This window comes from Oreochromis niloticus, linkage group LG5 (genome assembly GCF_001858045.2).
Source record: "Oreochromis niloticus isolate F11D_XX linkage group LG5, O_niloticus_UMD_NMBU, whole genome shotgun sequence".
Taxonomy (NCBI): Eukaryota; Metazoa; Chordata; class Actinopteri; order Cichliformes; family Cichlidae; genus Oreochromis; species Oreochromis niloticus.
In genome coordinates this window covers 8,909,317-8,923,406 of record NC_031970.2, presented here as the reverse complement: position 1 = coordinate 8,923,406, position 14,090 = coordinate 8,909,317, and the positions used below count along the sequence as shown (strand labels likewise).

At 39.0% G+C, this 14,090-nt stretch overlaps 1 protein-coding gene across 2 annotated transcripts in view; it reads right to left on the bottom strand.

Annotated features, from left to right (window-relative positions):
* tafa3a (TAFA chemokine like family member 3a) overlaps positions 1-14,090 on the bottom strand; it is a 105,579-nt gene that overhangs the window by 9,944 nt on the left and 81,545 nt on the right. For both annotated transcript variants that reach the window (XM_005458391.4, XM_025907347.1), the window contains exons 3-4: positions 4,778-4,927; positions 3,848-3,972 (exon numbers count right to left, since the gene is read on the bottom strand). In XM_005458391.4, the coding sequence (XP_005458448.1) occupies positions 3,848-3,972; positions 4,778-4,927 (275 nt within the window). The remainder of the gene's footprint in view (positions 1-3,847; positions 3,973-4,777; positions 4,928-14,090) is intronic.

The following is a 14,090-nucleotide window of genomic DNA, read 5'->3' as shown; positions in this document are numbered from 1 at the left end:
GGTTTTGTAAAGACACTGATAAAAGCTGTGAAGCCAAAACAAACTGTAAACTTGCAAGTCCTAAGTTCAAAGAAACCAATATGCAGTGTACTGTAAAACCAGGCTACCTCTGACCTTTCTCTTTCTGTACATGGACGTACTTAAATTAATGTAATTATGACTGTTATTGGACTTTTTACACTTTACCCTGTTTAAAAACTGCAAAAAGTATTTTTTAAGTCCAGTTTTTGTAAAAATGTCTGCATGGTGTCAATAGTTAGTTTATATAGACCTAAAAAAAAGTGGTTGTAAAATCTTCAAATCGCATATTATATAAGAAAAATGGAGTGTAAAATACAATTTTCACCAGAGTTTATGTCTTTCAACCTAAGTTGTAACCAAGACTTAAAAGGCTTACATTTTGTATCATTGAAATACTATTTTTGGATATGCTCCAGTTTCATTTGTTGGAATTTCTATTCAGAGAGTAATAGACTTCACAGAAACATTTACTGCACCAATGCCACACTTAAGAACCTGAGCTCAGTCCTCAGGAAACCCTCCCTTCATTCCTCAGAATGATGTTAACTGTTGAGATACTCAGGTACAGAGCCCTCTAGCAAACATAAGCCGTCCCTGGCTGGCTCTCTGTGGGAGGTAGCAAGGCCATGAGCATGGAGCGACCCCCGCTGACTCCCTAATCAAAAAAGAGTTGAGGTTCTGACGGGTTCTACTAGCCACCTGGACCCCTGCTCGTCTGTGCCTCTGTTTCTGCTTTCCCATGGCTGTGTGAGAGGGCATGAATTATTAACCCGGCTAAAATAAAAAGCTCTGCTTCATCCCGGCCTCCTGTAGGCATGAATAATGGAAGAGGCAGCTCAACTACAGGCGTTTGGTGAGTCAAACAGTGGACCGTGATGGATGGCTAAGGGCCTACTGTGTCCCCCCTCCTCACCTACCATCCACTTCAGGTCCACCACACCCTCAAACCCAGAACACACTTCCAGATAACCTCTATTAATCTCCAGAAGTGCTCCAGCTTGAGCCCTCCTGGCTCCTTCAGCATATCCCACTCGACAATTTTGCTTCCTGGGGGAATATTTGTTCGTTGTTTGTTTGTCTTTCTCCTGCCATTGCTTGCCTTTGTTTTGCTTCTCTCTTGCACTTTGGAAGTCAAATGCAAGCCTATTCAAAGGCAGGCTGTGATTCAAGCCTCCCCTCACTTAACCTTAATGCAGAAACCTTGAGGATGAGATGGCTACATGGTATACGAATCTGATCAGTCATGCGAAACATTTCGTTCATCAGAGGCTGCAGTTTCCATCTTGTATCAGTGACCTCAGTGGTGTACAATCACATTGTCTATTACAGATATGATAATTGTTTTTTGCTTACAAAGTAGTCAACTACCAACTGACAGTGCAGACTCTCATGATAATTGTATTTCTATATTTATTCTAGTCATATAAAAGATTATATCTGACTTTCAGCCTGTAATGATTTAATTTCTTTGAGTGTGAAATTACGCATGCAGAAAAAAGACAAATGTCTTATTGCATATATTAATGAAGCACAAAATGAATATTCAGTAATCATTTTGACACTAAATATTTTGCAGTCTGGCTGTCTTAAAACAAGCCTAGATGTCAACTTGTGATTAAAACCCTGAGCTCATTTCATGATTTAATAATTGTAATTCATCAAGTGCTATTTAAATATGTCAGATTATCTCTTAAATCCCCAAGAAATTACATTCTGACAGAAAAAGTTAAAAGAAACCAATTGTGACTAATATTACAACAATTAGTTCTGATTAAATACGTATTACTTTTGAATGTTGCTTAACAGGAGCTACATATAAAATAAACTGAAGCCATAATAAAATATACAGTATATGCTATATTTATCTCAGCTCATCTCCAAAGTTGTTTAAGAACACGGTGAAGGCACTGAATGCATTATCTCTATTTATATGCATTGTTATGATGTAGCTCTATATCATATCTCTATATCAGTCCAATAACATACCTATCATCAGTATATGAATGTGTTGTATTCTTCATTTCTTAATTTGACATCTACTATGTGTTCAGCAAATGTATACACTAATGGAAAACTTTATTAGGTACACCTGTTCAACTCCGTCTTAACATAAATAACTATTCAGTCAATCACATGTAGACATGGTGAAGATGACCTGCTGACATCTCAATGGGAAGAAAAGGGGACCTTTCTTCCCACTTTTGACTCAAACCAAGCATCAAAAGTACAAAGAAAGTTCATTTAAGTGACTTTGAATGTGACATGGTTCTTGGTGTGAGACAGGCTGCCCTGAGTAATTCAGAAACTGGTGATCTACTGGGATTTTCCTGTACGACCATCACTGGAATTTACAGTGAATGGTGCAAAAACTGAAAAGATCCAGGGAATAGCAGTTCTTTAGGCAGACATGCCGTGTTAATGCTGGATGTCAGAGAAGAATTGACACTAGTAGTAGAACAAATCTCTGAATGTACAACAGCATTGAACCTTGAAGTATGTGACCTCCATCAGCAGCAGAAGACCACATCAGTGTTACTCCTGTCAGCTAGGCAATGGTTACTGAGGCTGCAATTCACACAGACTCACTAAAATTGGGCAACTGGTCTTTATTAATTCTTCTTCTTTATCAATTTCTGCTGAAAAATTCACATGGTAGTACCCATCATCTGATGGCTAATTCCAACAGGATTAATAACACAACAACTTCAAATCGTCTCTAACTGGTTTCTGGAAAGTAACTGCACTCATGGCTTCCACAGTCTCGAAATCTCAGTCCAACAGAGCACATTTGGTATGTGTAGGAAAGGATTTCCATCAGCAATGTGCAGCTGACAAATTTGCAGCAACTGTATGATGCTGTTATGTTGATATGGACCAAAATCTCAGAGGAACGTTTCCTGCACCTCGTTAAATCTATGCCACAAAAGCAATAGAGGGTCCAGACTGATACCAGCAAGGTGTACCTTATAAAATATCCAGTCAGTGTACAATACCATGCATTTTTATTGCCTTCTTTACTTGGAACCAGGCCTTTTCCAGAAAGCCTGATTGAGATTTTCAGTCCAAAACAGTTTTAAACTGGCTGACACAGTTGGATCATATATTAAACACATTTTAACCTGTCAGCTCCCTACAAAGTTTGAATGATTGTGCCAAGGTGGGAAAAGAGGATGTAATTGTCTGGTGTATTTAACAACACTTGAGTGATCATCCCGTGTCCTGCCTCCTGCAGCTCAAGCCAGGCAGTTTGTCCACATAAACCAACCTAATTTTCCTAACATTATCTAGAATTTGGATGATCGAACACAGTCAGAAAACAGAAATCGTCCAAACGAGCAGCTTCCCTATACATCCTGGTCTGCCCCAGAGCCACCTGCATTGCCGAATACCTTATCTAAATGCTGCAACTAAATTAGTAGCTTAAGTAAAATACAATAAACTGACTGTAGTTAGACAACAAAATAGGTCTAAAAGTAAATAGATTGCTGAACTTAACTCACCCCCTTCCAGTGCAGAAGCTGATCGCTTCAAGATACACTTCACTGATTCTCCCCTGTGAGTCACATCTTCCTCTCCTGCTGCCTTCTACTCTGCCTACTCTGATCTCATTCATCTGAAGTTAATGAAAAAAAAACTTTCAGTGCTTTCTTAGGTTTTCTTCCTTTCTTTCACCTCGCACTTCCCCGTTATTTTAGGGTCACGTTTTCTTACAGCTTTTATTCTAGGCTGTGACTTTGTTATCACTGTGTTATTGTGTTGATTTTAGCAATTTAATGAATGAAGGAGCGAACCCACTTTTTACTTTCAAACACAGAACTTAACACACCTTAGTTGTCTTAACTTTGTTTCCTGTACTGCAGCTCCATCCTTTGAGGTCGGGCAGCACTTTGCACTCTTCTCCATCCATGCAGGGATGCATCTGGCACCACCACTTCTGTGCAACTATGGATGCTGGGAGTAAAATAAAAGCAGAAATAAAGGAAAATAAAAAAACAATTAGCACCATGCTGTTTAAATATGCAGCTCTCTTCTGCTCTGGCTGAAGTAACAGCAAGTGCCTTTGACTTCTATACACAGCACAGTGATTAACGAGAGCATTTTGATCTCTAGCTGGCGGTGGAGACCTGTCAGTCCTGCCCCGGAGTGTTTTCAGGCCTGAATTACAGGGCATGGGTCAATGTCAAGCCAGTGAGAGTTGTGAGCAGGTGTGTTAAGGTGTGTGGAGGATGAATGTTTGTATGTAGGAGGAGAACGAAAGTGTGCAGCAAGCTTATGTGTCAAGATTTTTTGTTGCTTCAAGGAGGCCTATAGGGTAGAAACAGCTTTCCCTGACATTTCTAAAGTGAAGGGAGAACTGTCAAAATATGGAAGCCTTGTCAGAGATATTACAGTGAAAAGAGGAGATAGGGATCGATTCACCTGTAACTGAGGCCACTTTTGACATGATTTTAAATGACCTGGCCTTCTGTCTGCTCCACTGAACATGTCTGATATAACTTCAAAAGCAGACAAAGAGCTGAGTGAATGAACTGGTAAGTGATTTGATTTGAAGATTATGAAGCCTTTGGGTTATACAACAGCAATCTCAACATTGTATTTTTTGCTTCACGAGAAACTCCCTGTGCCAAACGATCAGTGAAATAAGCACCAGAGGCACAGTGACAGGTGTGACAGGTTTACACCATGCCACATTTCTACCCTAATCAGAATTTGGTCTCAAATCATCACCAAAACTGTAATGAGACGCTTGGCATACCGTCTACACAAGATGGAGCTGCTCTTGTTGTTCCTGCCACCTGTCCAGGGAAGCAGGAGCATTTGACAGTCTGGGATCGCTCTTCGATCTTGTTCTTGTTGCAGCATCGATGTGCAGCAATTACCTCACAGGTTCCTGCTTTCACATGAACTGGAAACACAAATATACACATTGGTTAGAATGTATGAGACGGCCTTTTTCAAACTGAAATAGTTCTCACCACAACAATAAAGCTACAAATACCAAGACTCTAAATGGGTAGTTTATATACAGTGTTTGTATTTTTTAATATATGGGTCTTTTGTTTTTCTTATAATGCTTGATATGTCTTGATGCATTCTCAATCATCCAGGTAAGGAAATCTCCAAAAGTTGATTCTGTTCATCTGGACGTAGCGTTTTCAGCGGGAGACTCCCACTGAAAATGCTTGATATATTTTTTGGATTCATTGAAAATTACATTAAATCATTTAAAGGAGCATTGTGTTAGGAGATCTGTTCAGCCAGTACTTTGGTCAAGATCACAAGAGGAGAAGCGCATGTTGTGATTGCGGGAGAAGCTGGAGCTCCCATAGAAAATAAGTGCAAGCAGAAGGGTACAAACTCAGGGCCGTCTTGCATGGAGCTAAAACTTTCAACCACTGAACCTCTATTCCCTTTACACTCTGAATGTCCAACCTTGTTTTTGATATTCTGCCCCATTCCCATGTGGCTGCACTAAAACTGTAATTCTTTGCAAAGGTTACTTTCTAATATAGATTATCTAATTGTCCTTACCTTTCCTGTATCATTTACAAAATTAATCATACAGAAGACTCCAGTGCAGTTGATGGGAATCATTTTAAATATACATTTGTGACTAATTATGGCAGCAGTGGGACTGGCTAAAAATAAATTAAAGTGCCCTTTTTTATGGTGATGGATGAGCATGGTAAACAATGCAGCATATTTCCAGCATTTGTGGTACACTAAACTAACCAGTTGCGGGTGGTACTCTCATATTACTGTACAGATATGTAAGTTTTATCAGTTTTGCAAGAGAGCAAAGAAATTTAAAGATGCCCAAAAGCTAACCAAATGAATATAAACAAGGTACACTGGCATCTTTTTGTAATATGGCATCAACTGCCCAGCTACTAAATTATAGTACAGCTCAAAAAAACTTTTTTTAAATTCAGAAAGTTCAAATTTCATAGATTCTTTATTGGTTACCTCTAAATTAAAATATTTCAAGTCCTTTTTGCTTTACTTTTGATGCTCATGGTTTATAGCTCATGTAAATGAGAAATCCGGTGTCCTAAATTTTTAGAATAGCTCCAATGATCAGTTAGAAGGATTTCCAATAAAATGTAAAATTTAATCTGAAAAGATAACATTGGGCCAAAAAGGCATCTGACACAGTTCTTTTTCTACTTAGTTCAGATAAGCAATGTTGACTCTGGCTCAGGAGTGGGTTGACATTAGCTCTGACAGTCGTAGCCCCTTTCCTAAGGATATCTGTTTGCGGTGGCTCTTGATGGTCTGACACCAGCTTCTGTTGTTTGTGCAACTTTTCCTACCACACTTTTCAACTTTTTATCAATATGCTTCAATCCAGCAGTCGCACAGCCAGCTTCTCCAGCACTGAGCTTCTGTGGCTTACCCTCTCTGTGGAGTGTTTTGATGATCGTTATTCAGATAACAGCGAAGTCACCAGTCTTCCCTATGATTGTGGTTACATTCATTGAACTAGACTGAGACAGCTATATTGTTTGAATAGTGATTTACTCAAGATCAGAATGGCATATTCTAATAATTTAACAAATTTTTGATTTTCAAGCGTTACAAACCACAATTCTCGATTACTTGGATTACATGGATTAGTAATATGAATACCCACTGTACAGTTCTTTCCAACAAAACAAGTGTTCTGCAAAGATCAAGAGAAAGTAGTCATCCAGTATAAAAGATAGTATAAAGCATAGTGCTGAGAAAAGGTGCAAGAGAGACTGTTGTTAATGTTTTGTCAGGACACGAGTTTTGCCCATAGAAGACTGCACAATGTTTCCCCAGCAGAGTGCTTTCATGCCTATATTATTATAAGGAGAGTCCCACTAGTACCAATTATCTGTTATAGTGAAATCTTATTTGAAACACCAAAACACCATGGCTACTTCATATCCAGGTCATACCCCAGGTGGAGGAGCCTGACTTTGAACTTCATGTAGCTCCACTGGTCCACATACCCATATCCTTGAGCGGCACACACAATGCACTGACCCATAATCCCAACCAGAGGACAAAAGTAACACCTTCCATTAGGGTAAGCCTAATCTTACTGATAATATAACATCAACAAAAGACATAGTTTTAAATTATTTGGCAAAATAATGGCAAAAAAATGCAATACCAGTTACAAGGACATTGTTTTTACTGTCATTAGCTTTGATGAAAAACCAATACTGCTCTTTACATTACATTCATTACTCTTCTGGATAGACCCATCTCAATGCTGTGCATGTTTGTGTTTTGGTACCTAACAAACACTGCTGCATAGGTAAAATAAATAAATAAAAACAGCATCTGAAAGGTTCTGACAATACTATCAGATAAGCCTTAATTATGTCTGTAAAGATTTTCCAATTTGGGCCTCTTCTTGAAAATAAATTGCAGCGAGCTTCCATCTTCCCATTAGCTAGCAATCCTGAAATCTCATCTACAACATTAAAAACATTTTGCTTCCAATCAATAAGGTGCTATTCACATTCCCACAAAAGCCAAGACAACAATTGACGATTAAGTGCTTTTCAGTGAGCAGAAACTTACTGATGCAAAAACAGGTCAGGCTGCATGCCCTTGATGTGATTATCTTTAAGCCACCAGCACGCCCCCGGTCAAAGTTAATTTCAAAAGTTGGAATAGCTTTGTCAGAATATTCAAACTTTGTTAAGAGATAGATGCACACGGACAATAGGTGATCCCTAGAGGGGTAATGGGGAAAGATAGTCATTGTAAATTACCTTATTGTGAGGGAAAACAAATAGAGCATTAACTGATTAGTCATTACACATTTTATATAATGTATATAATGGATTAATAACGGCTTACATTTAAACAATATAATTGCATTAACTCAAAGATAGGGCTAGATATCACATTCAAACCCTGTCTGAACTCTGATGTGCTTCATTTATATAGTTTTTTTCTGTATGCATCTCCACTCTGACATTTTTCTCTAGGTAAAAAACTCAGTGTGATTAAAGAAAATGTTTGGGGGTTTTTTCTTGAATGACCTGGCCAAGAGGGCAACAGACATCACAACAATTATTAAAAGTCGCACTCTACAAGAGTTAACACAATATGCAGATTGCATAAAATAAATATCAAGGTCAAAACAGGTTCAGTGCAACTTGAAGAGCAACTACAAGAATCCAGTCTTTTATAACTGACTTATTATTTTGTAAAGTGGGGCAGCATAACAAAGCAAATATTGTTGTTTTGTTGTTTATTCTACAGGGTGGGCCATTTATATGGATACACCGTAATAAAATGGGAATGGTTGGTGATATTAAAGTCCTGTTTGTGGCACATTAGTATATGTGAGGGGGCAAACTCCTCAAGATGGGTGGTGACCATGGTGGCCATTTAGAAGTCGGCCATCTTGGATACAACTTTTGTTTTTTCAATAGGAAAAGGGCCATGTGACACATCAAACTTATTGGTAATGTCACAAGAAAAACAATGGTGTGCTTGGTTTCAACGTAACTTTATTCTTTCATGAGTTATTTACAAGTTTCTGACCACTTATAAAATGTGTTCAATGTACTGCCCATTGTGTTGGATTGTCAATGCAACCCTCTTCTCCCACTCTTCACACACTGATAGCAACACCGCAGGAGAAATGCCAGCACAGGCATCCAGTATCCGTAGTTTCAGGTGCACATCTCGTAACTTCACACCATAGACAATTGCCTTCAGATGACCCCAAAGATAAAAGTCTAAGAGGGTCAGATCGGGAGACCTTGGGGGCCATTCAACTAGCCCACGACGACCAATCCACTTTCCAGGAAACTGTTCATCTAGGAATGCTCGGACCTGGCACCCATAATGTGGTGGTGCACCATCTTGCTGGAAAAACTCAGGGAACGTGCCAGCTTCAGTGCATAAAGAGGGAAACACATCATCATGTAGCAATTTCAAATATCCAGTGGCCTTGAGGTTTCCATTGATGAAGAATGGACCCACTATCGTTGTACCCCATATACCACACCAAACCATCACTTTTGTTATGCCAACAGTCTTGGAGGGATCCATCCAATGTGGGTTAGTGTCAGACCAATAGCGGTGGTTTTGTTTGTTAACTTCACCATTCACATAAAAGTTTGCCTCATCACTGAACAAAATCTTCTGCGTGAACTGAGAGTCCTGTTCCAATTTTTGTTTTGCCCATTCTGCAAATTCTGTGCGCCGATCTGGGTCATCCTCGTTGAGATGCTGCAGTAGCTGGAGTTTGTAAGGGTGCCATTTGTGAGTAGCTAATATCCGCCGAAGGGATGTTCGACTAATGCCACTCTCCAGTGACATGCGGCGAGTGCTACGCTGTGGGCTCTTGCTGAATGAAGCTAGGACAGCCACTGATGTTTCTTCATTAGTGACAGTTTTCTTGCGTCCACATTTTGGCAAATCCAACACTGAACCAGTTTCACGAAACTTAGCAAGCAGTTTGCTAACTGTAGCATGGGAGATGGGTGGTCTCGTAGGGTGTCTTGCATTGAAATCTGCTGCAATGACCCGGTTACTGCGTTCACCAGATATCAGCACAAGTTCGATCCGCTCCTCATGTGTTAACTTCTTCGACATGTCAATGGCTGTGAACAAAGAGAAACTTGTAAATAACTCATGAAAGAATAAAGTTACGTTGAAACCAAGTGCACCATTGATTTTCTTGTGACATTACCAATAAGTTTGATGTGTCACATGGCCCTCTTCCTATTGAAAAAACAAAAGTTGTATCCAAGATGGCCGACTTCTAAATGGCTCCCATGGTCACCACCCATCTTGAGGAGTTTGCCCCCTCACATATACTAATGGGCCACAAACAGGACTTTAATATCACCAACCATTCCCATTTTATTACGGTGTATCCATATAAATGGCCCACCCTGTATACATAAAAATTTGTAAAATATTATGAGAGAAAGTGACTTTGGTTTTTACATATTTTATATTTTCACAGATAGTAAGGAACCAGTCCAGGGGAAGATTTATATGTAAAACTTTACGTATAAAACCAGATTTATATATGACTAAGTGGGAATTAGGATGGCCACCTAGCTAGCTTAGCTATTAATATTATTAAACATGCAATGGTAATTAGTATCCAATTTCTTTAGGTGCTGGTCAGGCACATTCATAAAGTGGCAATCACCCTGATGTAAAAAGAAACAAAGCAAGTGAGAGCTACAGCATAGGCTGCAAGTGAGAATTGGACTGTAGACTCGTTAAGGAAACAGAAAGCGGCTACTTTGGACTCCCCATCTGAAGACAACCACTGATTAAAACTGGAGCTGCTGACCAAGGTCACTGACTGTGAGGCTCGTTCTAAAAACACCATGCAGTGTGGAAGGGGTGAGCGGTCAGAGAGCAGGTCGTAGGGGTCAGCTGAGTAAGAAACAACAATGTGTGATTACTATGGCTTCTACATAGTGGGCATGGAGTCCTGGGAAATAATGATACCAGAGAAAGAGTTTTTCAAAAACTGGAAAACTAGAGACAAACTTGGAGTTAAAACCTTTAAGACTTTGGGTGAAAATTTAGGTTGACTGACCTAAATGGACTAAGCTCTTTTTGCAATAGCCAAGTACTAATAGGCGATAGGTCTCAAGCTAAGGCCGAATTCAGACTGCTTACATGAAACACAAATGTTTCACATGAAGATTATGTGTTTTTTTTTTACTGTAAAACAGCAGAATGAAAGACATAAAATGCAATGTATACATGCAGAAAATAGGTTGCCTGTTGTCTTTTCTGTGTGAAAATATCCATGTAGCCACATAAATGCCTAGCAAGCCCTGTGATCAATACATTTCTATTAAAGCACTTAGGACTGCCATCGGTTTAAATCAGCAGGCACAAACATTAGCAGCAGGGAAAACTGAGAGACAAACCGAGGTGAAAGGACAGAGACCGCTAATGAGAGCTGGCACAAGGCCCAACCCTTCAGCCAGTCAATACCACTCTAATCTCCTCTGCAATGATATTCATCGAAACTTGATTGATTAATGCCAAAATTCAACCAGAACCTGCACAAAAGTATGGAGGAAACAATTTACTGCAATTGTTGAACAATTAGATGTGACATTTAAATAATTGTGAATTATAAGTACAACAAATATAAAGCTTTTCTAGGTTGCTATGTTGTGTTCCAGCAACATCATTGGGATCAGCAGTGGGTCATAAAACATGAAACTTAAACCGATGTATAGTCACTCTTGAGATAGTGATGACTATTTGGTTATTTATCAGCTGAATTTGTTTATTTTTATGAACAAATGATATAGTCTGATGACTAAATTTCCTTATGTCAGTTAGTGTTAGCATCAGCTACACTATATTGTATTGGTAAATTTGGTGGCAAGGAGAAAACCTAGCTCTGTGGCCTCATTTAGAGGGTAAAGCTCATTCAGTGTTTTAAGTGATGTTTATTTCAGATGAATGCCAGGTGACTGAATGTATCTCATCAGTTAACGGTATTAAGCTGGTATAGCCTTTACTTTAATAATGTCATCTTACAAAACTATTATTTGGACTGTGAGTAACACAACTGACAAACTCAGTCGGAATGAACATTTCCTTTAGTGTCTTCCTTGTAATCCCAAATTGTGGCTAGTTTAGATACTGATGATAATTTGAATAATTTTCATATTATTAATAGAGTCACAAAAAACATTTATTTAAAGGCTGAAAAACTCAAACTGACCTACTGCACACTTATTGTACTATGAAGTTCAGAGTACTCTTCATGAGTAAACTCGTCATTTTTTATGAGCCCATTTCAGTTTACAATAAGAGACTTTGCAAAGTAGGAATACCCTGATGCAAAAAGGAAAGAGATGACAGATGCACTCTTCTAATTTTCTTATTTTCCCCGTCACGTTGGCCACTCGCTCTGACTTATTTTTATTCATTTATTTAGTGCTAACACAATGACAAAAGGCAGGCAAGAAAAAGAGAACCACAGCCGCTGTTTTTATTTATAAAATGTCCTCATGAGTCATGCTTCATTCTCGCATTTTCTTTTTAAAAGCAAGTTTTTTGTGTTCTGAAACAGCTAAATAGAACATAAGAACATTATCTGTTTAATTCAAGAACTCAGTCACACTGACCTAAAGTCAGTGAAGAATAAGGAGACGTGAATGAATAATATGGAAAAACTGATCATACATGATGATATGCACACATTTGAGGTAATAATAATTCTTTAAAAAAGCCCACTGACTAGTCCTAAGGTCAATCTGACATTAAAGTTATATTTGGAGTGTTGCTGATTTCTGCAAAAATACACTTTTTAGGCCACATATATACATTAAAAGCAGACTGCAATTTGTCCTACAACCCAAAATAAATCAGGTCATAGCTTAGAAAGCCCTTGAGAAATGGCACTGCAAACTGAACCTTATGGAACAGAGCTGTATATTCATTTCTCTACTAAAAAAAACTTGTTGGCAATCACTAGGTAAGTGCTCTCCTGTTGTTCTTACCAAAGAACTGATCGCATGGGTTAGGAGAAAGCAACAGGTTGCTTTCAGCTTCTACAGCAATCAAACAATTGATCTAACATGCAGGTGGGGAGGCGTCCAGGACAACACGCTGTTCCTGCTGTCAGCTGCATGACTTGCTATATCAGGATCACCTGGTCAGTCAAGCACAACATACAGTAATAGAAGCACGACAGAGAATACATGAAAAAAAGGAACGTGGTGTACATTTTAATGGTGGCTGGAAGACTTCACAGACTGCAAAAAGGAGAAATACTTCTTGAAGAGGCAAAACTGAGGCACATAATGCATCGAATCATCTCTTACAAGTTCAAAAGCTTAAACTGGGGTAATACTATGAATGACATCCTGGAATAGGGTGTTTCTATTTGTTGCAGAATTTTTGTAAGCATTTTTCCAAAAGTGCTGTGAAAAGCTCTAAAAGCACCTTGAATAACTTTCAGCTGATCCAGAATGCTACAGCGACAGCACTAACTGGGACAAGAAAGAGACGCCATATTTCTCCCTGTTAAATTCAGAATTAAATTTTAAATTGTTCTCTTCGCACATAGCCTTGAATAATGACCCCAATATATCTCGAAAACCTCCACTGTACCTTATTATCCTAACCGAGTACTTCGTGTCAGACTGCAGGCTTACTTGTGAGCTTTCAAAAGCAGAATAGGTAGACATGCCTTCAGCTATCAGGCCCCCCCACTATGGAACCAGTTCCCAGTTTGGATACAGGAGACAGACACTCTATTTTTCAGATTCGGCTTAAAGCCTTCCTTTTTGAAAAAGCTTATAGTTAGGGATGGATCAAGTGATGCTGAACCATCCCTTAGTCAATGGGTTTCCTCCCGACTGTTTCCGAGTGATTGTTGGTGTTTCTTTTTTAATTAAAGACCATAAGATCTTTTACTTAAACTGTCGTGGTCCTGGGGCTTTGACCCAGGTTTTTGAGTTTGTTGTTCATTTTTGCAGAATACTGAAATTCTGATCTTTACTTTAAGGGAGCCTCTTTTTTTTGTTATTTAAGTTCTTAGTTCTTGTTTAATTTAGTTCCCTTTCATGTCCAGTTTCTCAGTCTTTTCTCTGTCTGTCCTCCTCAGCAGTCCTTCTCCCTCTCTTTCTGTCTCTTCACCCTGTCATAGGTGTGGTTCTTATGTTCTAGTTTGGCTATTGCTTGCTTTCATGTCTGTTCCCCTTTTTGTGTCCAGTCCATCATGTCTTTCTATATCTGTTATCCCCTGTCCTACTGTCAAGCTCACGTGTCTTTGTCTGACTCTCAGTGTGCTTGTCACTTTGTCTTATTTTGACAGTCCCTCGTTTCATGTGCGTTACATTTAGTTTTGCTTCCCTTGTTTCATTGGTCAGATTTTGTCCAGCTGTGTTTTCCACCCATTGCTCAGACTCTCGATATCCTGTGTATTTAGGTCCTTAGTTTTCCTCTGTTCCTTGTCACGTCGTTGTCATCTTCTCATGTTGTGTGTATGTGTGTGTGCGTCTCAGGGTTTGTGGTTTCAGTTAGTTTACTCCAGTTTAACTCTGTTTGTTACAGTATATTGTTCAATCAGC